General features: G+C 42.4%; 1 protein-coding gene and 1 pseudogene across 2 annotated transcripts; one reads left to right on the forward strand and one right to left on the reverse strand.

Moving 5' to 3' along the window:
* Positions 1-88: 88 nt before the first annotated feature.
* Positions 89-24,323, reverse strand: IYD (iodotyrosine deiodinase). Of its 2 annotated transcripts, XR_005029153.2 has the most exons (6): positions 24,094-24,323; positions 13,194-13,385; positions 11,188-11,347; positions 6,638-6,794; positions 4,404-4,817; positions 89-2,710 (listed from the first exon to the last, which is right to left on the reverse strand). XR_005029153.2 is itself a non-coding variant. In XM_036906958.2 (5 exons), the coding sequence occupies exons 1-5, from the start codon at positions 24,275-24,277 to the stop codon at positions 4,635-4,637; spliced, it is 876 nt and encodes a 291-aa protein (XP_036762853.1). In that variant the 5' UTR covers positions 24,278-24,323; the 3' UTR covers positions 2,737-4,634. The 2 variants fall into 2 exon arrangements, 1 of the variants encoding a protein (XP_036762853.1); XM_036906958.2 differs by lacking the exon at positions 89-2,710 and having other exon boundaries at positions 2,737-4,817.
* Positions 9,798-11,178, forward strand: LOC130679714 (60S ribosomal protein L39-like; annotated as a pseudogene).
* Positions 24,324-24,876: the final 553 nt, after the last annotated feature.

Genomic DNA, 24,876 nt, shown 5'->3' on the forward strand with positions numbered 1-24,876 from the left:
GACACATGTATCTTCTTATTATATTTATAAATCTAGTAAATTTAAATAAAATAAAACTAATCACCTTTAAGAAGAGGGGCTTTGCTTAATGTTCAAGTAACTCAAGCTGAAAAAAATCAAATTCCTTTAAACCATCAGTTTTATTTAGAAGCACTATTTATTTAAATTTCTTAAACATTTTAAACTCCTTGTATAGACTTAATCATCATTAATTTTCTGTTTTAGCACTTCAAAAATTGACCTGGCAAGCTTACACCCGATTAAGCCAAAGTGTTTTCATATACTTAAACATCTTTTCTAAATTTAATCAATCAAACTTATAGTGAATCTATTCTAAGTGTTAAAATGAGCTAAGTCACATTTTCTTACAGCTTTCAACTTTCAAATCACAAGCCTGAAATCAATTTTACATTTTAAATTGGAATTGTAAATTTTAAAAACACTTAAGTCACTTAAGTAAGAAACATACACAGGTTATTTCTCAAGGTAACATGAAAATATCAATATTAGGTGTTTGATTTATTTCAGCTGCTCCGTATTTAATTCTAAACATTCTCTGACTTGGAAAGTCACTTACTCAACAAGGGAATAGATTTTTTTACCCCAAGGAAGTCAAAGTTCCCTATCCAAGAACTCATGACAATAATATGGTTGACATTGTAGATAAGCTTAGGAGCAAAGCCCCCAGGGAAATGAGCACCTGACCCTTTCTGCGATCACTATGACAAGAGGGGACACTCTTCAGAGAAGTCGATTTTGAAACCATATTCCAGTTACCTCTAAGCTATTATTCTTTATTTTTAATGATTAGCATAGAAGGAAGTCGGCAGCTCTTCCTCCTCCCAAGTTCACCAACTTCCTTTATTATTTCACTGGCTATTATGTTTATTGGACACTCTGCAGACATTGCTTGCATATTTCCATGTGGCCCTAAGGGCTTTCAATGTGCTTGCGTTTAATCCTGAACATTTGGCTCTGAGCCATGACTCTAAAGTCATAATAACACAAACCACCCCTTCCTTGTGACTTTTTAGGAATTCCTAAAACGGGATTACAGCAGCTCATATTTCATCAGAACTACTGTATTTAATTTGGCAAGATCTCCACTTTGGGTGCTGTTCTCCCTGGAGCGAGCCCCTGACATCCTGTAACTTGGCTGAGGCCACCCAGACAACACTGATCAGGTCTCAACCCGATCTCAGCCTGTTGCACCTTCTCTGCACTCCTGTGCCAGGCCTCTCTTACCATCCCCACCTCCCTCCCCTTCTCTTTCCTCATCGCCTGCACAGGTAGCTAAGCAGTTCCACTTTTGAATGAGAGTAGCCTTTTCTGCGTGGGAGGGAGGGCACCCTAGCCACAGAGCCTCAATAGCATTTGCTTTAACTTCTCACCGTGCCCAGATACGTGTGGGCTGACACAGTTGTTCCCACTTCACCAAATTATAAGGGAGTACTTTGCTCCCTATTTGGCAAAGGAAGTTTTTTATTTGCCTTATCTGGCAAAATAAATTGTATTTCTCATGCCTCGCATGCAACATATTCACTGATAATGATGTTTTTCTTCAGGTTATAAATATTCCAAAAAGATGTGTACAAAATTTAAGAACTATGTATTATACCAGTTTGACTACTCTTTGAAAACTCCAATATTTAGAGAAATCCATTAGTGGATCATCTTTTTACAGTGAGTAATCACCCTCATTTGTCCATTGCATAAACTGCAATATTCTTTATTGGGGTTTGCCCATGTTCAATAACCCAGTTCTCCCAGATTCACTGACCAAAGATGTCCCTCTTCCTTTCATAGGGCTGAGCAAATAAAAGGTGGAAACTGGGGCTTCCCCTCAGTACTTCTGAAACAGTAATTTCCACTGTGTGGGCAGAAGCAGGAACATCTCATATTCGTATTGATTTTCTTGGCCCAAATTGATACTGGATTTAAAAGCTGTATCAGACAAATATGAACAAATCTTACTGTTAACCTCTCAGAAGAGAACCTTCGTGCCTTTCACCATCCTATCCTAGTTTCACCCATGTTTTCCTGCTTCCTTCCTCTCCCCCCCTTTCAGTCATACCCAATTTTATTTCCCAAGTTCACAGTCACTTGCTCCTGGGGAGAGACTTCTAATGTTTACCCACAGCTGGTCTTCGCTCCTTCCAGGCACAGGATGGCATCTCCCCCAGAGGGTGACCCCACCCCCTTCCGCTGAGGCCATGTGACCAGTCTTGGCCAGCAGGTTGTGATGAGGAGTCACTCCCGGGCTAAGGCATGTAGTTGGTGGGGTGAGCACCGCCACTGTTTTCTCCCTCTGAGTAAGGACGCCACGTGCTCTCGATAGTGTAGACACACGACAGCTGAGTCACCCATGGAGAACAATGTTTTGAAGGGATTCCAGGGTCTGTGCGGACCTTGCTTGCCCCAGAAATAAGCTTTTATTATGCTGACTCACTGAAGAGTTAGCGTTGCTGATGATTGACACAGCCTGGTGGTTCTCAGAGCAGCAGCATCGACACCATCCGGGAACCTGCTAGAATGCAGCCCTACTAAACCAGATGCTTTGCAGGTGGCACCCCGGGGTCTGTGCCTGAACAAGCCCTCCACGTGGCTGTGATGCAAACTGACGTTGGAGGACCACTGCCCTGAGCCATCCTGGCTCTCACAGCAACCAATGAAAACATCACTCTTGGCAAAGTGGGAGTCCAAGTTCCTCCTAACAAATAGACACAAATCATTTTGTAAGTTTAATTAATTATTCTTCCTCACAGTGATGAAATTATTCAGTTATTTCCCATTTTATGGTCTCAAAACTATAAAAGGATCTAGAAGCCTGCCAGACCACTCTTTCTACCTTGAACACAGTCCATTACCTGACTGCATTTAATGAATACATAAAATAAAGTTAACAAGAGCTAGAGGTTATAGAGGGAAGGAAGAAAATTAACTTCACCCTTCCAGGCACAGCTGCTGGCCGGGGGCTGTGTTGATCCGCCCAATCATGATGCGGCAGCAGAAATTAGTGTGGGGTGTCCTTGGGGCAGCAGCAGAGCCAGAAGCTCCTGGTTTCCCCAGGAACCCCCCACCCACCTCAGAAATGTGCTTCTGCATTTCTCCCCATGGTTCCCTTCCCTTCCTTTGCTTCCCCATAGGCTCCCTAGAAGCAATGTGATTTTTCAGTCATAATTTTTAAATAAAACTTTTCAAAATGCATGCGAAGAGACAACCCAACTGCTTATCAAATGGGTCACATTCATACAGACAGCCAAAGAAAGCATTTCAGGTGCCCAGTGGTGACGTCTGCTGAGGAGCTCTCTGGGCCAACTGCATCTGGCCCTGCAAATCCACCAGCTTCTCTCAAGGGGAGGGGAGCCTCTCACCCACCCGTCTTACCTCTGCTCACCTGGGCTGCCCTACAGTGAGAGTGTGGTTGACAGCCACCTCCCCAAGAAGGACCCTACCATTTAGGAATGCTGTGTACCAGGCACTGTGCCAGACTCTGCAAGGCATGTATGACTGTGCACATCAGAGAAGCACCTCACTTAAACAATTAACTCAAGTCACCAAGGAAATGAGGATTATCCCTTTAGACCCCTGGCTGAGCAGAGATCTAAACCCAGGCCCTGACTCATACGCACATGTGCTTAACCATTATATCCCCTGCCACCTTGTCTCATGGACGTGACTGTGAGGGTGACATTGACATACAAGGCTGGATGGTCTCCTGTCCTCTCCCTGACCTGCTAAGAGGTCTGCCCATTTGCTGTAGTTGGGCTTCTGGTACCAGGACAAGAATAACACGGTGAAGGTGGGGTCAAGGACTGAAGGAGACGGAAAGGTCAGCTGGATTTATAATGTGAGAATGAAAAATGGATTCAGAAAGAGGACAGGAGCAAGGGATATAAGAAAGCCTGTGTGAGGTTTTTGAGACAATTAACAAGTGGGGAAGATATATGCTTTAGGAGAGCTTTCATGAGCTGATGTGAACCAGGTGCAGCTGACAACTCCTATGTTTAGATGGCTGCCAGTCTGACCCCCTATGCAAGCAGGCACTGTTCTGTTCTGTGAGTGTGACATTTTAATTATTTTGATGATTACTTATTCAAAAGCAGAATGGCCAAGAAGTAAAAGAGTATGCCTCAAAAGCACATCCTTTTTCTAGAAACCATTAAGGGCAGAAGGCAATCTGATTAGTCTAAATTTAAATTCAAGAATCCTCACACAGCTGGATTCCTGGGATTACGTTAAATTTTCTGATGCTTATTTCCTCTTTATGAGTATTTAAAAAGTTAAAGAAAAAATTCACTAGTGATTTTTCTGGAACAATTAAAAAAACTTAAAAGCCAGCATATGTTCTTAGTAAAATGTCATGCATTTCCAAAGCAGATGAGAAATGGAAGAGAATGCACCTGCTGAGCTCTTAACTCTACATTCACTAATCACTGTCCACCAGAAGCAGGGCTTCTCAGATGTGCAGTGCTGGAGAACGTGCAAAGGTGTCTTGACACACAAAGTGGCTACCTCGTGGAGTGGACTGCTGGGGAAACCTAGCACCTAGAGAAGAGGCAGCCCGTTGGCCCAAGAGAACAGGGGAGGGCATCGGGGGCATCATCTTCCAGCATCTTCCTGTGCTCTCCTGCCTACACAGTCACCATGATCTGATCCAGAGGTTTCCGTTTTAAGTCGGGCACTGTGGCCTCTTTGCTGGGGTACCCCACAGGGAGCAGGATCAGCAGCTTTTCATTTGCAGGGCGACCCAGGAGCACCCTTAGCCGGGGGCCGCAGTTGAGAGGTGTGGTGGTGACCGTCACCAGTCCTGCATTCTAAAACAGGAGAGGAAAAGCATGCATTTTAGAATCAGCGGGCAAAGTTACAGCTCTGCTTCTAGCCTGGGGTTATTCTAGTCCCTATAAAACCTGCTTGTCCCATTGCTTCCCTGACACTGAACCGTGAAGAGGCTGCTGGCTTGGGCAGCAGGCATCTTGAATCTTGCTTTCTCTCCTCAACCCCCCAGCTCCCATATTCTTTTAATCAAACAGTGAGAAACTTCTTGAAGAAGAAAAATACTAGTCTTAATTTTCAGTGATGCCTAAGAGACAGGAATGGTTATTTCAAGGAAAGAAATGTGGGGACTCCAACTACATCAAAGGAATGGCCCAAACAGCCTGGAGTTCCTATGATTATGCAGCCAAAAATAGAGGCAGAGCATCACCCCCAGGTGAAAATACTTATGCCCAATGATCGAAGACCCCGTGGCCAAGGGATATGTTGGAGGTAGAGAAAATACTCCATCAACCTGTTCCCAAATCCCTCCAGATCACAAACACCTCATAAAACTCAGGTGTAGCTTTGTGACACTTCCCGAGCTGACCCCCTCTATCCGCTGCTGTTCCAGTCAAGTGGTCACAGCTCAGCCTGAGCCAGAGAGAGGTTCTGGAACGGCCTCTCAGAGTCCTGCACGAGCTCCCTGAGTCCAGCCACTGTGCGCTCTGTCCAGTGGAGATTCCTCCCTCGCAATTCATGACCTAAACGCGCACTGATGCCTTACCGAAAGCTAGAGGGCAGCAAAGTCAACACTAACGTGAGAAAGTTCTGCTGATTCCCAGGCACAGAAGCGGCTTGCTGACTCAACCTGGAGCTAAGCCTCAACCACCTCCCGATCCCTAAGATGCTGGCAGCACCCTTGGGCCTTATAGTGCACTACGATTCCATGGTTTAGCTGCTTCCAGAATCAGGAAGGAAATACGATGCCTGCTCCTTAAGGACAATTTTCAAGAAATAAAAAAAACATTCCTCTTGTATGTAATACTGACTGTTATTTTGCAAGGTGTTTTCAGCATACAAATTTTTATTTGAAATAGTGAAAAAGCACATTGTTTTCTGGAATCAATTGTCCTTTGGAGACACTCGTTTTTATTGTCTTGTTTGCTTTATTTGTTTTTCGGGTTACTGTCTCTCTCCACCTCAGGACCCCTGTCCCCACCGGAATGTACTGCTCATGAGACTATTCCTGGTGCCTCCCAGACCCTGCCCAACAGATGGCGCTCAGTAAACATTTGTTTAGTAAATGAACTGAACCATGTGAAAGGCATACCTCAAACCCACTCAATTTCATGCTGAGCATTGCTCTAGCTGCTACGTAGATGGAGTTTTTCAAAGCACATGCACATCTTTCTAATGCAATACAATGTCAACTCAACCACTCAGCAAAGGAGCTCTACGATGGAGTCCTCCTCGTAGCTTTTTAATCATTCCATCAGCTCAGACAACAGAAAACACAACTAGGAAGCCAGTCCCTGGAATGTGCAGGTTCTGAAGCTCTTCATGTATGCCCCCCAAAACCCTTGATGCCTCATGACCTTAAAGATGAAGGCAAGTACAATGACCATTTTTCTGACCCTGAAATGATGTTATAAGTGAGTTTCCAGGACGAATTCCAGCTCTTTGAACCACCATGCTCACACTCAGTGCAGGTTTCCAGAGTTGCTTTTCGCATCAGTTACCTCACTCAGGAGTTCAACTTCAGGTAAACAATTTCCAAGGATCCCTGAACCAGAAACTGAGCTGAAGTTTGCAAATAAGGCCACCGTTTGTCCCCCAAGTATCACTTCTCTGGCTTGGGCAGAGGGGGAGGGTAACATACCTGCAGGGCAGCGAGGAGCATGCCGCAAGCCAGCGAAACACTGATCTCATTGTAGTAGTGGACCTTCCTTTTGCCGTTGGCAGCAAAACCATGGACTTGTTTGAAAATGAGAATCAAAACAGGAGCTGTGTCCAAGTACTCTTTAATCCAGTTGGTTCTGAAGGGGGAAAGAGATATTCCAGGAAATATTTGCTGGTAGTGATTTTTGTTCTCTTTTTACTGCCTTAGCCTATTTCCACTGAAAATAAAAACATTTACTTGTCATTCGTGTTTACATTGAAAAACAGCAGGATTTCTGTTTGTGTTTTTTCATCCTTTCCTATCGAAGCTCATGCAATTCAATAATCTTGAATTAGTAGGAGCCTCATAGGACAAGTGCAGGCAATGCTGAAAGATACAAGGATGGAGCCTATAAACAGAGGGCAATAAGTCAAATCCAGCAAAATAAAGCCTTGCAAATGCTGTTAAGAAATATAAGCCAAGTGCATTAGAAGCCCCCAAAATTAAATGTTAAGTTTGAATAAGAAGACTGGAAGAATGTTTCCAAAGTTTCTCTTGAGGTGAGTGCCTGAAGACCTGGTGAAGAGGCACTGGGGAGGGCATCGCAGTGAGGAGGTGAGTGTGCAGTCAGGACGGAGAAGGCCCAGCAGGCCGGGGAATGTCCAGAGGCCCAGGAGGCTGGAGGCTAGGGTGCACAGGGCGGGGGGTGCAGGAGGGCTGGCAGGCAGGTACACACGGACTCTGCAGGGGCCTGGACTTCACTTGGTGGGTGATGGGGAGTGATCATAGGTTTCCAAGCAGAAGCACTGCCTGATCAGATGTTTCAGGAAGAGGCAGACCTGTGTGGGCAAGGGACCAGCTCAAGGGGGCCAGACAATGGCGATGGCCCAGGATAATTCGGAGCAGCATAGAGGCTGAAGCTGGCAGGTCTGGGAAGGAGTGCACAGGGAAGAAGAAAAAGAGGGCGATAAGGTTTACTCAGAGTCACAGTGGGCAGATGGTACCCTCGTTAACCCAGTTAAGGCAAAAAGAAAGGAAACTTTCTTGGGAGTGGGAACATTAACTAATTACTAAATGTTGAGCTTAAATTTTTGTTTTATAGCCGAGAGCATACTTTTCCCTATTGCACAACCCCAACCCATATGTTTTGGCAATAACTTCATTCTAGCATAGATACTCAAAGGAAAGATACCCATGTAATGCTATATAATGGAATTTGTTCTTACTATATATTATGACATTGATAGCAAGAGATCACTCTTCATTTTCAGCCTAGTTATGCCTCACTGCTTTAAAACACACTAAACTCGCCTGCATATTTTTCAGTGGTTCTTCTTACACTATTACCTCCTATACAGGGTACATTTTCAAAGTTACTTTGCTGTACTTCAACCATCTTAGTCACACTGGACTATTATCAATTCTTTTCTCCTTACAAAGATGGAGAATGTTAATTGTTCAGATGATTAACTTTGGATCTGTCGAGTTTTGCCCATGTTGAGCAACCTATTTGATTTTTTTATGACTCAGTTTCCTTATACGTCAAGCATACTATTGTACACCCACCTCTTACAGTTGTTATGAAGGTGAAATCAGTCAAATATGTAAAGTGCTTAGAATAGTACCTAGTACATAATACTATGTATGTGTTAATTAGCATTATTATTACTAATTACTAATATTATTTTACAGCAAATAATTCAAAAGGTTTTTAAAATATAAGATGAAGATAAAGCAAGTTCCCTATGCTCAAAGATAGGTAAGTAATTTTTAATGATTTTGTACTTTTTTCTTTCACCTAGGCATGTACTGGCATCTACTATTATTTGTTTGCTCAACTTTACAAGAATTTATTATGATATCAGAGCTAATAAAAACACAGCGATATGCAAGGCTTATTAAGAGATGGACAAGCAGCACCTCTGCCTGGAGCGGGCAGCTCACACCAGCAAACAGGAAAAGACAAGGTTTGCCAGGTAAATTAGATGCAGACTGTATATATCAAGGCTTTAATGACAGCTATGGGTTTTGATGTTGACTCAAACAGGAGGTCGAGATATTTGTTCATTTGTAATCAATTTAACAAACATTTATTCAGCCACCTGCTATGCATCAGCTCTGTACTAGATGGGATTAGACCTTCCTGAACCTGAGTTTCCTGGACTGCTAGAGTTTTTATGTATATGTGTATGTGTGTGCATATTGTCTGCAGAAAAAGTCTATAACTTTGATTGGATTCTCAAGAGTATCTTGATGTACCATAAAGGTTTCCAAAAATATAACTTATAAAATGAGAAGAAAGTGAGCCAATAATTAAAATACTATGTGGAAATGGCTATTTTACAAGTATGGAGGGTGTATAGTTGGTGCTTGGAGCACAGAGATCAGAGAACAACTAATTTGGCTTAACTGGGGAAAGGGACCGGCAGCATTTTGTAGGTAATGTGCACACCCAGAGCACATCTCTAAGGATAGAAAGTCAGCTTGACTTTTACCCATCCCATTTTTTCCCATGAACATGTAATAAGATTTTTATATCCACTATTAACATCTTGCACGTGTTTCAGAGCATGGTAATTAGTTACAACTCCCTAAGGTATCAGTTTGATAGGGTTTAAATAGCTTAGGAAAAAATTGTCCTCTGGGGCCAAATAAATGAAACAGGAGCGAGGCAGGAGGCCCACCTCTCATCATCCCAGGCCTGACTTCTCAGCGAGAAGCCCCACTTTCCCCAATCAGAGCGGGGTGCCGGCTGGCAGTGCCAGGACCGGCTACAGCGGACAGCTGGAGGCAGGCATCCCACTATGTTCCAAGTGCCAAAGAGAACCAGCATCCCTGCCACCACCTTCCTCTCACCCAGTCCGAGAGGATACTGGAGGGAAAGGAGACCACCTTTGGGGGAAGGGCAGTGTTTGCAAAGAGCACTCTGTGACCAATTTTTTTAAATGACAAGGGTTTGTCTAAAAAACTGAAAATGAGTGTTTTAATTATAAAGCGACTGAGAAGTTATGGAATCCATCTGAGGTATTATGGATCTCCACAGTATTGTGGAGGGACTGCTCTGCAATGGGTAAAGAGGACTCGTCAAGGCGCAGATGTAGCTACTAAGAAAAAAATGACACCTTGCATGTACCTACCCTAATAAATACACTACATCAAATCTAATTAGCATGAATTCCCCTCTATCTCCTTCCTGCAGACAAGGAAAGCCACAAAATTACTAGTGCCTAATGGATAGAAGACTTGGACTAAATTTGTACTTTTGCTAAACATGTAGTAAAACTAAGGCCTGCTTAGTAAGATCATTTGGAAGATGTAACCACTTTAGCGAAATGTAATTTACTTCTCTCAAGATCCTGAGAAATATTTCACAATCTTATATTCCAGATGGGAGAAAAGTGAAGTATGTCCTCAGAGACTTGGGTCAGAGCCTATTTATTGACCAAACACTCATATGGCATTTATGTGCCATCACCACTGTATGCGCTCACAAATGCATTTAATTTCCACAATGGAATAAATACTAGCAATATTCCCATTTTACAACTAAGGAAATGGAGGCACAGAGAGGTTGGTAAGTTGTAGAACTCGTATTTGAACGCAAGCAGTGAACTTTGGAGGCCCTACTCTTAGTCTGATTTTATTTAATTCTGACACTAACTTTTAAATTATCATTCTGGATAAGAAAACAGAAGCTCCTTTCCCGGCCATCATGGTGTGTGCTGTTGACACTGTTCCTCGCCATGTCTCCTCACAAGACTTCCAGGATCAAGAGATTCCTGGCCAAGAAATAAAAGCATCATCATCTCATTTCCTAGTTGATTCTGATGAAAACTGGTAATAAAATCTGGTACAACTCCAAGCAGACACACTGGAAAAGAACGAAGCTAGGTCTCGAAGGAATCACATTGAGGTGGCATATGTATTTATGCTGTATCAAAGTCACATGCTCTTACCATCTCACTCTGTAAACATCACTACTATCTGGATAGTTAGGTATGTTTTATTGGGGAAATGAGTTTTTTGTTTCTATGCCTCTGTACTAGTCTGTTGATTCAGTAAGAAATATGTGAAAACAAGCAAAAAAGGAAAACAAGCTCAGGTGGTGGTTAATTTTATGTGTCAACATGACTGGGTCACGGAGCACCCAGATATTTGGTTAAACATTTTTCTGGGTGTTTCTGTCAGGGTATTTCCGGATGACATGAACATGTGAATCGGTAGACTGAGTAAAGCAGATTGCCTGCCCCAGTGTGGGTGGGCCCCATCCAATCTGTTGAAGGCTTGAATAGAACAAAAGTGGAGTGAAAGAGAATTTTCTCCCTCTGCCTGACTGTCTTTGATGTGGAATATCAATCTTCTCCTGCCTCCATTCCACAATACCTATGCTCAAGGCAACGTAGTGGCGAGACCTGAATTCACTTCCCTATTTCCTCCCAGAGGTAGAATCAAACTTTTTAACACCTAAAATAAAACCAGAAAACTGAAGTCATAGTTATTTCATTTTAAGAAGCCAAACCAAACATCCTTAATTCCACTGACTTTTGTACCTCAATTTCTTCAGGTCTGAAACCCATTGGCGTCCCATCCTTTTCATGTAGTTTATTTCCTCTTCCTCCTCAATGATCTCCCGAATCTTATGCTTCATGTTGGGGTCCTTCACAACCACAAAGGTCCAGGGCTCTGTGTGGGCCCCACTTGGGGCTGTTCCTGTCAGCCATTAAATTAAAAGCAGAAATTAAAACTGCAGGAAAATGTGAGAATGTTCATTAAGAATAAATACAATAACTCATTCATACTCAAAATGAAGTTCAATCATCTGGCAAATGAAGTGGTTGGTTGTAGATTCTTGCACGTTGCTGCCAACCCATCTCACTCAGCAGGGGCTCCAGACAAACTGAGGTCAAGGCCAGGAGCTCTAGGGCTGTGGGAACTTAGCACTGCTTCTCTAGTCATGAGGGAGAAAACATCCCTAAGGAACTGGACCCCAACCACGACCACCAAGGGAACTCACAGGGGAAACTCAAAAATTCCCAAGAGGATGAAGTCAGGTGGCTGATTGAAAATGGTAAAATTTAAATGGTAAAACGGTTTTTAAACACTCCTCAAGTGGTAACTGAACTATAAATTGTTTAGTACCTTTCTCAGAGCTCTGAGTGTGGTACTGTGGGGTTTGTGGTCTCACTGGGGACACACAGAACTCTTGGCCCTGGGCACTCAGTACATACAACAGCATGTCTTCCGGCTCATGCTGAAGACCCACCGCCCACACCTGGATCAGTCCCAGTGTCCTGGGCAAAGTTTCGTAGTGCATTGCAGTGCCTATGGAGCTTGAATTCCCTTGAGGATTCCAGCCAGGGGTGACCAACTTCCGATCTGGGTGTCACTCCAGTGTTCTAGAGATGGACCACTGTTCCTAGCAGTAGACCCCTGGTAGATGTTTCAGAAAAAGCTATTCCTTTATTACGAGTGAGAAATATAATGGCATAAACTCCATGTGAGAAGGGTCAGGGCTGCCCCCAGACCAAGACGGAGTTCTTGTTTGCCATGCCCCATGGTAAAGAGGGTATGATTGGATTGTGAAATGCAAATCAAAGCCTAGACATAAAGCCCAAATTTCTGAATCGTGATTCCAGTTCACTTTGTACCTGTGTTTTTTTTTGGTCCACTAAACATTTGTGTTACTAAACAAAAGAAATTAATGGTTCCTTCACGTTTTCAGTTATGCCACGTAATTTATCTGAACATCATATGTATATACACACATACATAGATAAAGATATATACACAGAAGGAACTGAATAAATGCTATTGTTAGATAAAGGACTCAACGATTTAATGCATTTGTGTACTTAACTGAATTGAAATGCCTTATTCTTGCTTCCTTTTAATTTGTCAGTGGATTCACAATGGTTATGCATAATTTTTGTAATGAACTTAAAAGTGATTTATACAGTAATAATACTCCAACCAGAGGAGATTCAGGTAGGGGACCTTCTCTTCTATCTTCTCTTCTCTTTTTCTTCAATCTCATTGTTTTCCTTTTGTGGAGACATTTTAATTTATATTGAAAATGGGTTTGCCTGACTTTGGTTTACTTTGCAATTTCCTGTGTGTAAATTTTGGTAATTCATTACAATACAGTACCAGAACACCATGGTGTGTAATGTAAGAAATTTGGTTCCAAAGAGAGAAATGTGTAAATGTGAGTTAGTGTGTATGTGTGTGTGTGTGTGTGTGCATGTGCTTAAAGAAGAGGGGAGAGTAAAGGATGTTCTCTTCCAATGTATAACAGTGTGTTCAAAAAGTTTCCTTTTTAACAAAAGTTAACAATACTGAATAATTTCAGAAGTTTTGAACTGCTGTCATATCTATTCCAAGACATCTGTAACAGTTAAAACTTTGCAGAAAATGGAAATCATTCTGTTTCTGGCAGTCAGTCAATACCTGGATAAGACTAATGTTACCTTCCTAGGCCTTATCCACCATGTCAGCATTGCTCAAATATTGTCACTTGCAGCTGTCATTTTCTGAGACCCAGTGTGCAATTACAGACCTGCTGTTTTGATGATATTGTCAATGACTTCCATTGGGACTTGTTCATTACTTATGAATCTGACAGACCGCCTCTTATTGAGAAGTTCATAAAATTCCTGAGATCTCTTCACCATTTCCATCTCAGGATACCGGGTATGGGAAAATGGGATATGTTCAACATTTTCTTCTGACTCTTGCCATTCATCAGCATCTGCAAATAAGAACAAGAAAGAAAGAAAATTAAATGATCTTTCTTGGTCATGGAGGGCAGCAGAAAATGCCACCCCAAAATATACCTCTTTGGCATAAGGACTATTTGAGCTGATTATTTTTAAGAAATCACAGACACAAGAGAAGCTCTGAAAACCAAATAGAAGTTACCCTTTTATAAGGGACATTTAAATTTATAAAGAAAATCTACATTGTAAATGTCTCCCTCTCTGTACTAGGAAGAGAAAGATGACTCTAAAGCACAAGAAACTCTTGTCAATGGAGAAGGCAAAACAAACTTACCCTTGTTTACTGAGTTTTTCCTGCTGACCTCCGTAACTAACTCCCCCTTCCCTGAACATCTGCTTTTCTCTTAGTTGAGGATGGTATTTAAGGTGATAGCTTGGACCATTTTAGCTACTCAGTGTTCCTGGGTATCCCCCATGTATACGTATGTATACATGTGTGAAAATGAATGAAGAGAAACCTCACTTACATGGAGTCAGGAGGCCAGCAGGCAGAGTTCTCACACCCCACCACTCATCGCGGATTGCAGACCAACTGGAAGAGTCAGATTTCGCAAGAGGATATTACTTTAGCTACTACACTACACCAGCAGGAGGAAGGAAGGTTTTCCTCCCCCTGGGGCAACATCCCAGCCAATGAGAGACAGTTCAGACAGTGAAAAGCCACTATACTGTGAACTCCTACTTTACTCCACTGGGCCTTTTGTTTATGACAGGCCTCCCAGCACCACCCTTCCTTCTGTAAAAGTGCAGTCCTCTGCTTTGCTGCCCAGACTTGCCTATGATTTGCTATAGCTTACTTGTACCAAAAATTGCAATTCTCTGCTATTTCCAAATAAATCCATTTTTGCTGATAAAATGACAAATAGTTTTATTTTTAAGGTTAGCACATTTATTAAGCTTCTGTTTGTTTTTCTCTTATTAATCTGTCTTTAATTACAGGGAGTCTCAGCCAAGAACTTACAAAGTGAGAAGGAAATTATTTTTCCTCCTCTACAGTCATAAAGTGTCCATTAGGGAGAAGAAGATAAAGTTCTCAAAACTGTAAGGTTCTGAGCTCAAAAACATCAACAAAAAATGAAAATAGGTCTACAGAACCCTAAACTCTAGTCTTGACTATCTTTCAATCTCTGCACTGGTTGTAAATCAAGAAAAAGAAAAATTGTACTTACAGAAAGATGATGAATGTGTATTTCTGTTAATGGTGAACTAGTTTATTTGAAACAATCTCCCACCAGCTGAAAACCATGAAGATTACAAAATAAAGTATTTTTCTAAAGTCCATTTAAAATCATTGAATTGCTGACAACATAGTAAGAAATTCCCAGGCCAAAACTGAAATTAACAAAGGAACCTGCAGAGGTAAATGAGCACAAAAGGTGCATTTGCCCTTGAAAGCATTTGACAATACCTACATATTTGAATTTTCATTTTTATATTTTCAGGAATCAAGAGGGACAAAAATCAAAGTCCAGGCCATACACAATGTGAAATCTAATAAGTTGGGATTCCAAGAATACATCCTTAAAGAAAGCATGATCATAAACAGATTAGCCCCTGTGGAATTATACCATTTTGGTGGGTCCTGTCTCAAACTTGAACTTGGAATGAGGTGATCTTGCCTGAAAATATCCCCATCGCCCAGCAGAAGTACATGTCAATATACAAGTAATTGCAAGAACAATTGCCAGCAACCCACAAAATATAATCAGATATAAAAAGAAACAAAACACCTTGAGCAAGAAACAGCAGAATTGATTTTAAAAATAGAGTCAGGCACCCAAAATATCCAAATATTGGAATTTTCAGACTCAAAAGATAAAACAACTATGATCACTATGTTTAGAGGGGGGATAAAAGATGAACTTATATAAAACTGTAGGGTACAAGAAAAGATAAAAAGTGACACAGAAAATTGGAAAAAATAGAACTTCTGGAACTGAAAAACAAAGCTGTGGGATTAGTAACTTAATGGATGGGTATAAAGCAAGTTATATATATTAAAGAAAGAATTAATGAGTTGGAAGACAGCTCAGAAGAAAATATCTACAATGGAGCAAGGAGAAACCAATAGGTGAAAAATATCAAGGTTGAACTAGGAGAAATAAAGCAGAGCAAGACTGTATAATATACATTTGATGACAGTTACAATAGGTGATGAGAAAGAAGATGTGTCCCAATATTTAAAGGGAGAGTATCTGCGATTTCCCCAGAACTGATGAAAAATATCAAATCTACAGATTTATGAGGTTCAGTAAATTCCAAGCAGTATATCTTTTATAATCAAATATAAAATCTTAAAATCAGCCAGAGAGAAAAGGTAACCTTAGGAAGATCAACAACAAGAATGATACATCTAAAACATAAGAATATAAAAAGATTGAGAATAAAAGCCTGGATAAGTTAAGCCATGGATCTCATAAGTATATTAATATCAGATGAAAGAAAATTTAAGGAAAAAATCATTATTGGTAATAAAAAGGGTCACTTTATAATAATATAATTATTACATTAAATTATGAATTATGAAAATGATGTGTTATATCAAATATATTAATGCTTACATTCAGTTATAAATTAAATAATTTTAATTTATGGGAAAATATAACTTTAAGTGTGTATGGGCTTATATTACAGGACCATAAGACAGACTTTCAAGAAATGTAAAAATTGACAATCATAGTGGGAGATTTACATGTTTCTCGATAATGAAAGAATAAGCAGAAGAAAGTAAAAATACAGAAAATTTGAACAGGACAGTTGACAAAAGAGACCAAGAGGACATATAAAAAACACTGCACCAAACAACTGTAGAAAACACATTCTTTATAAGCAGACTCAACATTCCTATAAAGTAGCCACTCATTAGGCCACAAAATAACTCTCAATACATTTTTAAAGGTACAATAAATAATGATCTCTGATCATAATGCATTAAGCTAGATATCAACAATAAAAACATAACAAGCCATTTCAAAATTTGGGAACATTTTGAAATTAAAATAGGAAATGATAACATTGAAAAATCTATTCAATACACTAAAGTATTCTGTTCAGAAGAAAATATAGATCCTCAGACATACTTCAGAAAGGAGGAAGACCTAAAAATTAATGAATTAAAAATTCATTCCAGGAAGTTAGAAAAAGACTGGCCAAATAAAACCAAAGCTAATAGAAAGAAGTAAATATTAACTAACAAAATAATAAAAAAAGACAGCAAATGTCCAATAGAGAGAAACATCAAAAACAAACTTGGTTCTCTGTGAAGACTGATTAAAGACAAACCTCTGGTAATATTGATCAAGACAAAAAAAGAAGCACAAACAACAAGTGTGAGGAATGAAAAAAGAGACCCCTTACAGATGCTACTGACATTTAATCAATAGCATGAGAATGTCACTGTGTTAAAAAATTAGAAAATGTATATGTAATAGGGAAATTTCTAGAAAATAAAACTTCCCCAACCTAACTTCAGAATAGAAAAGCTGAAAGGTTCTCTAACCATTAAATAAATTAAATCAGTAGTCAGAAATCTTTTCAAAAGACAAACTACAGTCTCTGATGGCTTCATGAGGGAGTTTTATTATAGAGTCACAACAGAAATATTGCTGAAGTTTCTCTAATTCTTTCCAAGAATAAAAAAAAGAGGAAACACACCCCTTCCAACTCATTTTATTAGACCAGTAGGACCTTGTTACCAAACCTGACTAGAAAGAATACCTGCAGGCATAACTTCCTCATAAACATAAATGCAAAAATCCTAAACAAAATGTAAGTAAATAGAATCCAACAACATATAAAACACAATGCACTATGGCCAAATTGGGATTCTTTCAGGAATGCAAAGTTAATTGAACATTAGAAAAACAACCAATGTTGTTTGTCCCATTCACAAGCTAAAGGACACAAGCAATATAAAATTCCCTATGCGGGGAATAAACAGCTTCAGTGTGATAATTATATATTGCAAAACACAATATGCTATGTATACCATTTCATAAAATGTTAATGATGTTATTATGTATACATTACATTTAGTGAAATGTTATGTACAAATCACATTTAGTAAAGCTGCCAAAGTCTTCGGAGGAGGCTGAAATACACAATTCATTCAATGAAGTTTTTACTAAGCATTTACTGGGTTTATATGAAAGAACAGAATAGATATGGGATTTAAACATTTAAACTAATCAGCAAATGTGTATATATTTTACAAACGATGAGCACTACTATGAAAATGATTAATTCTCCAGGAAGAAACAGAGAATAACAAGGGGTGATCCAGAAAGAGAGGACAAAAAGGGGCTCTCTGAGGAGATGGCAAATGAGGTGACACCTAAAGAATAAGAGTGAGTCCGTGTTTGAGGACTGGGGATGGGAACAGGTATGTTTCAGGCATGTCTAAGCAGCTGCAAGGACTTAAATATGGCTGGGTCTATAAGCACAGGAAAGAATGGTTTAATAAGGGTGGGGAACTTGCTCACATGGGCCCAAAGGACATACTCCTTGTAAGACTGGAGACTAAGCCAAGGTATAATAGGAAGGCCCAGACAGGTACAAGCAGAAGTGTGAGTAATCTTAGGCTTTTAAAGGTATGTCTTGGAGGGAGGCAGAAATGCCAAAGGAAGATCCATGAAGAGGCTATGGCAATAGCCTGGGTGGGGGTGGCACTGGCTTGGACCACGTGGGCAGCAGGAAGAATGACAGACTGGACAAATGATTAGAGATAAAAAAGTGATAAGATTTTGCAAAGTGTGTGGTGGGTGTAGTGGGGAGGGAGGAGCTAAGGATGATACCCAGGTTGCCATTAGTGTCCAGATAGACAATGGAACCATCTGCCAGATAAGAGGATGAGGGGTGAAGCTTTCGGGGGAAATGGGGCAGAAGCAAGAATAGGAATCAACATTCTGTCACATCCAAGATGCCTGGGAGTCACCTGAGTGGCGATCTCAAGCATGAACTTGAGATGAACACGAAGTGTCTGAGTCCAGAGACGAGATGTCACTTTGAGAGCCCTCGCGAAAAGATGAGAATAACAAGGGAACAGAAGGAAGAGAGCGAGAAGGTCCAGGGCCCGGGACCTGCCAGGTGGGACTCAGGTAGAGGATTAACCTTCTCCCACACGCACACCCACACACCTCGCTCCTAGATGTCTGAGAATAGGGAGAAGGGAGGCAAGAAGGCTCACTCATGACAAGGGACTGCCTTCAGAGACTCTGAGAACCCGACGACAATACTAGCAGCTACCATGGTTTGGTCGCAGCCGTTAGAGAAAAGCTCCTTGCATGGGACTACCCGGGACAGTTCGGGCCCAGACTGTACACGTTGAATGAGAAGACCCGGTTTCTACATTTCAGGGAACTGGGAGTGATGGGTGAGTGGCAACATACACCTATCAGCCTTCTAGCCATCAGTGCTGAACCAAAGCCAGGTGTTATCAGCATCAACCCTGAACTTCATCAAATGCGTCAATAGGACTTTCAACACCAGTGAGACTTTCTACACCAATTGTTATGACATCTGACAACCTCTGGAGTAAGGTCAGTAAGCAAATGCATGTAATGCCTCCTTAACTGTTTAAAAAGTAAGTTACCAACTCTTGAGATCTATTCAGCATTTGTAGAAACTAAAGGCAGCCCAGGTGCATGACTTGGCAGTTTCTGCAGCTCCCAAAGCCCAGGGTAGGTGCTCCTACCGAGCAGGATGAAGCAGCAGCTGCCTGGGCCTCATCAGTGCCATCATCTCTGAGCTGAGGAGGGGACAAATGGTCTAATCAACACTGTGCTGGGCTGTCCTGAAGGGCTCTGCGAGCAGTGCACACGGGGCTGCTGTTCCTACCAGCTCTCCCAGGGCAGAAGATGTACATCCTGCCTGGGGAAGGGGGGCAGGCAGAGCCAGGTCTGGAGAGAAAGCCCTGAAGAGGCCGCAGGGCAGTGAACCAAAGCGAGAGGCACCACTCTTTCCTCTTCTTCCCCTTGACCTCCTGAGTACCCTGAGAAGTGGCCCTCACCACGAGGAAGTGGAACAGCCTCTGTAAACTCTGTAGGTGTCCTGCTCCACTCTAGACCAGCCAAGTCACACTGGGGGATTCATTCAAGCATCAAGCCCATGTATTCCAAAATGAATACAGGCTATTATGCTGGGCTTTTTAACCCAAGTCTTGTGCTGCCATACCTGGAGTTTGCTATTAACACTAAGGACAATTCACTTTTATCATTGCATTAGTGTCAAGCAACCCTAAACTGCACTACAATTAGATTTATCTGCCATGTAATTTCAGGCCACATCTATCCTTTAATGTTTAACACGAAGGTATTTTTCTGGCTTCATCTCTACATAAGCTGTTTTTGTGTTTTTTTTTCTGTTCTACTCCAAAATCTTTGCAAGTGGGACAAATATTTTCTGGCTATGAAACTAAAAGGCCAACTTGCATCATGTGATCCTTGTTCCCTCCCTTCAGTTTTGGCAGAGCCTCCAGGAGCAATATTAATAATGATCAGGGTGATAGAGCTGTCACGGTAGGAAGATTCCGTAGGTGGGGATGGGAGCAACCTCAGGGCTCAATGCCTGCGCTGAGAATGCCTCCTTTCCGACTGCCTTGGCCATCCATCTGCTTCTATGGGGGCCCCTCAGTCACCCACTCCCCAACTGCAGTATAGATTGACTAGTTTCCTAGCAGTTCTCAAGGTGGGCCCGTGTCCAGATGGAAAGACCTTGACTAGAGCAGTGCTGTCCTGGGCCCCTTCATCCCTTGGGGTGTCCCCAGGCTGACCATCACTCTCTCCTGGTAGGAGTCACTTAGACTTGATATCAAGGACAATGTCTCCACTCAAGTCCTTTCCCTTTTCCAGTCTCTCATCTGAATTCACCTGCCTTTTGTCCTAAAACCTTAAGGTCTTACAAGAAGAGTCTTGGCCAGCCAACCTTTTAAAATCAGCTATTCAAAGTATGGATGTGTGTGTGTGCGTACGTGTGTTTCAAAGGATGCTGAAATGAAAACACAAAGTTATCTTCCTATAGCAAAGGAGAGTCTCTGTGCACAGCAGACTGCTGATCTTTAACAGTAGTTTTGGCAGGGTGCTGGTGAACCAGCCCTGGGAGGACTGGGAGAGGGGAACCCTGATTTAAAGCACTTGCCAATTTTCACTGTGTAAATGCTCCCATCACACCTAATTTCATACTACTGATGTTTGAAAAAAAATGGACCACAAAATTCCTGAATGTTTAGCAATTGGTTCTTGCAGCCCCCTGGACTAGCTCTAGACACCACTTGGTTGGGAAGCATGGAGTTCAGGGATTGGTGGACTCCCAGGGTTGTGAGAGGATAGGAATGATGTAACTAGGTTGAGACTGTTGTTGATTGGCTGGCAGTCAGAAGTTGGTCTGGAGTGAATCCATCCCTGATTGGCTTTCAGAAGCAAGAGGCTGCCAGTGATTGGTTGGTTTGCTAAGCTTGTACTCTGGAGAGTTGTCATTGACCCAATGAATAGATTTGAAATTGGTTCTGACAGCTGTTCATTACCGTGGGTACATAAAATTCTGTCTTTTTCCAAATTTCTGGGAACATTTTTATTCTCAGGTGTTACCCACACTGGATAAAAAATTTAATATAGGCTTTTCTTAGCAGCAAGTGGACAATATGGGACTGTATTTCAGCTAGAATAATAGCTTATGGGATGGTCAGTAAAGATAAGTGAAGAAAACAGACCCACCAATATTAAAACAGGCACATCTCAATGGCATTATTCCCTATATCTTTATCTCCTATTGCCATTTCCATGAACTTCTGCAAATCTGGGCCTGAGTAGAATTTTTGTGTAGGATTTTTGGTTCATCTTAGCAGGACAATCTTAGGTTTTCTCTATGAGATAAACATCAGCAATTTCTCTTCCTTAAATCGCTGCTACGGATAAATAGGAAACTGAAAGTACTGTCAGGACACCATGCTTGGTCCTGAAAGGAAGTCCGTGACTAGCGTCTGGTAAGCATGGCCACTCTATGCCACCCCAAGCCCCCCTCTGCCCACACACCTGCTTGTTCCCTGATCTGTGAGTGTGGAGTAGGAATTCCTTGTGAATCAAAGCTGGGAGAGGTTGTGGAGGTATGCATATTTTCCTTAACTCACACTAGAATGACCTGCAATACTTATTTTACTGTTTTGTCTCTTACTATTAATTTTCAAGCTGGTTGGAATCTGGTACCTCTTTGCTGTCATCAAAAGCATCTCCATGTTTCTTCAATAATAGAATGCTTTCTCTTCTCCAGTTATACCCCTGCTCCACCCATTGTGAACCTGCAGTCCCAGCAGTGAACCCTCTCTTAGACCGTGTCCACCCACACAGTGGTCAGGAGCAGGGACCTGGGTGGCAGAGGCACTTGCCTCCTCTATCCCCTGTGGGACCTCAGCAGGTACGCCTGGTTTAAACCACAAAAATTCCAAAAAGACACTGAACTCTGCATTCAGGGCAGAGTTGCAGAGGAGCCACTAAACGCACAGTTCTTTCCTCTATGAGAAAAGGAATAGAAAATGAGGCAGAGGACTTTGCAGAAATGCAGAAGCAGAGAAGCAGAACAGGGCCCTACAGCTTGCTTTCTCTGTGTTCCCAACCTTCAGAACTCAGGTCCCTGGTTCTTCACTAGCCTTCTCAATCCCTCTTGCACCCCAGACTCTAGGACCCCAAATCAGTGGCCTTTCCTCAATACATCTACCTTTGATCTCTCCGGGAACTTTCCACCCTGCTGGCCGCCTCCCACCTCCTCTGCACTGGGTCTCTCTCCTATTGGAAAGGCCGCCAAGTGAACCAGCTACACACCTGGACTCTGAGCCTGGGTCCCGGCTCTACCACGGCCTGCTCAGCAGGAGTCCTCGCCTGTTTGAGCCTCAGTCTCCTTATCTGTGCTAGGGGGATAATGATAGTGCCTTCTCACCATGCTGGCATACAGACTAAATGATGTTCTGTGTGTAAAATGTGACACTGACTGGGTACAGTAGGGGCAGGTGTGTTATTATCCTGGAGCTCCTATTTCCATGTCCATCTCCCCCACCACAGATCCTTCCATCTGCAGGTGGCTCCCAGGCTCCGTCCCCACCCTTCTCTTTAACTGCATCCCCTCAGTGAATTCACTCACTTTCCAAGTCCCACCCCCATGCTGGTGGCTGTCTAGTCAGTGTCTGTGGCCTGGACCCTTCACCTGGACTCCTATCTCCCTCGTCACTTCGAAGTGTCACTCTCTGCTCAAATCTGACATGTCTTTGACCTCATTCGACACCTTCTCCTTTAAACTGTATCCTCACCCCTCACCATTGATGATAGTGTCATTTTGACTCTTCCAGCCTCCCAATGGTACCCTCTCCTTCTCCCAATGTCCAGTTTATTACCAAATCCTGTTGATCTTTATTTCACCCCGATTCACTCCTTCCTTTGCATTCCTGCTGCCACCACCATGTGGGCCACCCGCACCAGAACAAATCATGTCACAGCTTCATAGCGGACATGCCTTTGTTCTGGGAAGCGCTTCTCCACTGGGGTAATTGGACTTGGGCGGGATAGCCTTCAATGAATGAGGGTCAGAGGCAGTCCCGCTAAGAGGCTGTCTGGGCTTGAATCCTCTACAATATATTCAGTATTGCTGGCTCCCAGCACTGAGCGCCAGCTGTATACCCCATCCCCATTCCTGAGATTAGTGTGACTCAGAACACACGGGCACATGTGCCATACGCATATGGCATGCACATAACACATACCTACACACCCACAAACATTTCCAGGTGGCCTCTGTTGGAAGGTGGGGGCATCACTAGCCCAGCTGAGAATCTCTGAGCATCTTCCAAAACAGACCTGACCCACAAACCCACCTCAGACAAACCTCAAACACAGACTACTGCAAGCTCCTCAAGGAACTCTCCCTGCCTGCCTGCCTCCTTTACCACCTCTTCTTTCTCCGGTCAGCCACGACCTGGCCTCCCTCACCAGCCCGTTTCACTTGCACACCTTCCCTGGCCCGTGCAGCAGCCCCATTCCCACCCCAATCTTCCCTGCATCTTCTCCAGGGCTCCGTCCTGTACTTCTGTTCCTGCTCTGCTTACCTGAGATGCCTCCTAGCCCTTGTTCTTCATATCCTGTTAATCTGCCAGGCCTGGTTTGTCCTTCCCCTAACTCCCCACCACAACCCCCAAGCCTCTCAAAACACAGTATGATCAGCTCCACTCAGTTTGTCTCCTTGTTACCCTAATCGTTGCCTGTTATTGTCTTCTCTACTAAATTGGACGCTCAGCGTTGAGGACACGGGCCACTTTTGTCTCTAAATCACAGGCCTGGCACAGTGAGAGGTAGCAAGGTCCTAGATAGATGCCACTTTTTAAATTTCAAAGTTCTTAATAAAAACCCAACCCCTTATCTTATGGCCACAGCCAGCATGCAATGTAACCCTAAGAAAGATTTTAACAGCCAGGGCAGGATTGGAGCCAGGGAAATGATCAGCCCTTCAACCAACAGCTTGTTACTGAATATCCAGGTATAAAGGAGGGTGATACCAGCAGGTGACTGTCGCTGGCACGCACTGATTAGCACAATACAGGTGGATGATAAAACTACCCTGCATATGTCTTCTCCTGTCCATAAGCCCCGCTATCAGCTTGCACTCATCACAGAACTGTAGTAGGTGGAAGCTCGGTATCTTTACCTTCTTCCACTTGGTGGAGGTCAGTGCTGTCTTTTAAGTCTTCATCCACCCAGGGATGCGCCTCAGCCCTGGCTGTAGCCTCCCCCTTCCTTTTCTTGATGCTTCCATCAGCATTTTTAAAGATCCACACAATCAAAATGCAGGCAACCGCTACTAAGACGGGTGTCAGGAAAAACATGGTCATAAGACTGATCTGGCACAGTGAACGTACTTCCCACACTGGTATTTAAGCAAACAGAGATAGGAATGAGGAATGCTGGGAGACGCAATAAAGGAAGGGGAAGGGTGCTGGGGGGACGAACAAAGTGAACTCAGTGAGGACTTTGCAAAGGAGCAAAGATCACAGCTGTGTGCAGCCGGGGTGTGCTGTAGGTTTGGTAATGCACAGGTACATCCACTTTTTCAGTTGTGTAGTCAGTCAACATATTTTTAGACAATAATTGCCAGGATGTGAGTAAACACTCTAATTCACTTGATCTCACTAACAATGGTAGAAGGCATTTAATTTTCCTCCTGTGTAACTTTTCTTGGAAAGCAACGTGTCTTCAAATTATCTGAAGCTAGGAATCACCCAGAAATTTTGTTTAACAAGAGAATGTATTTCCAGGCGCCGACTCAGATGTTCTGAAAGAAAAGGCCTGGTAACCTATATTTGGAAAACAGCATGTTTGTGAAACACTGTCCTGAGGTTCTGACTTTTTTTTTTTAGTAAATCCTAGGCCAACATATAAAGAGATGGTCATATTTTACATTAGAGAAAAACTTGGATCCAAAAAAAGTGAT

Source organism: Manis pentadactyla, chromosome 12, assembly GCF_030020395.1.
Source record: "Manis pentadactyla isolate mManPen7 chromosome 12, mManPen7.hap1, whole genome shotgun sequence".
NCBI classification, from domain to species: Eukaryota; Metazoa; Chordata; class Mammalia; order Pholidota; family Manidae; genus Manis; species Manis pentadactyla.

Coding starts and splice junctions, on each gene's coding strand:
- IYD (XM_036906958.2), bottom strand. CDS start 24,277: ATGACCATGTTTTTCCTGACACCCGTCTTAGTAGCGGTTGCCTGCATT. Junction 13,386..24,093: donor CCTCCACCAAGTGGAAGAAG/GTAAAGATACCG, acceptor TCTTATTTGCAG/ATGCTGATGAATGGCAAGAG. Junction 11,348..13,193: donor CAATATCATCAAAACAGCAG/GTCTGTAATTGC, acceptor AATGGCTGACAG/GAACAGCCCCAAGTGGGGCC.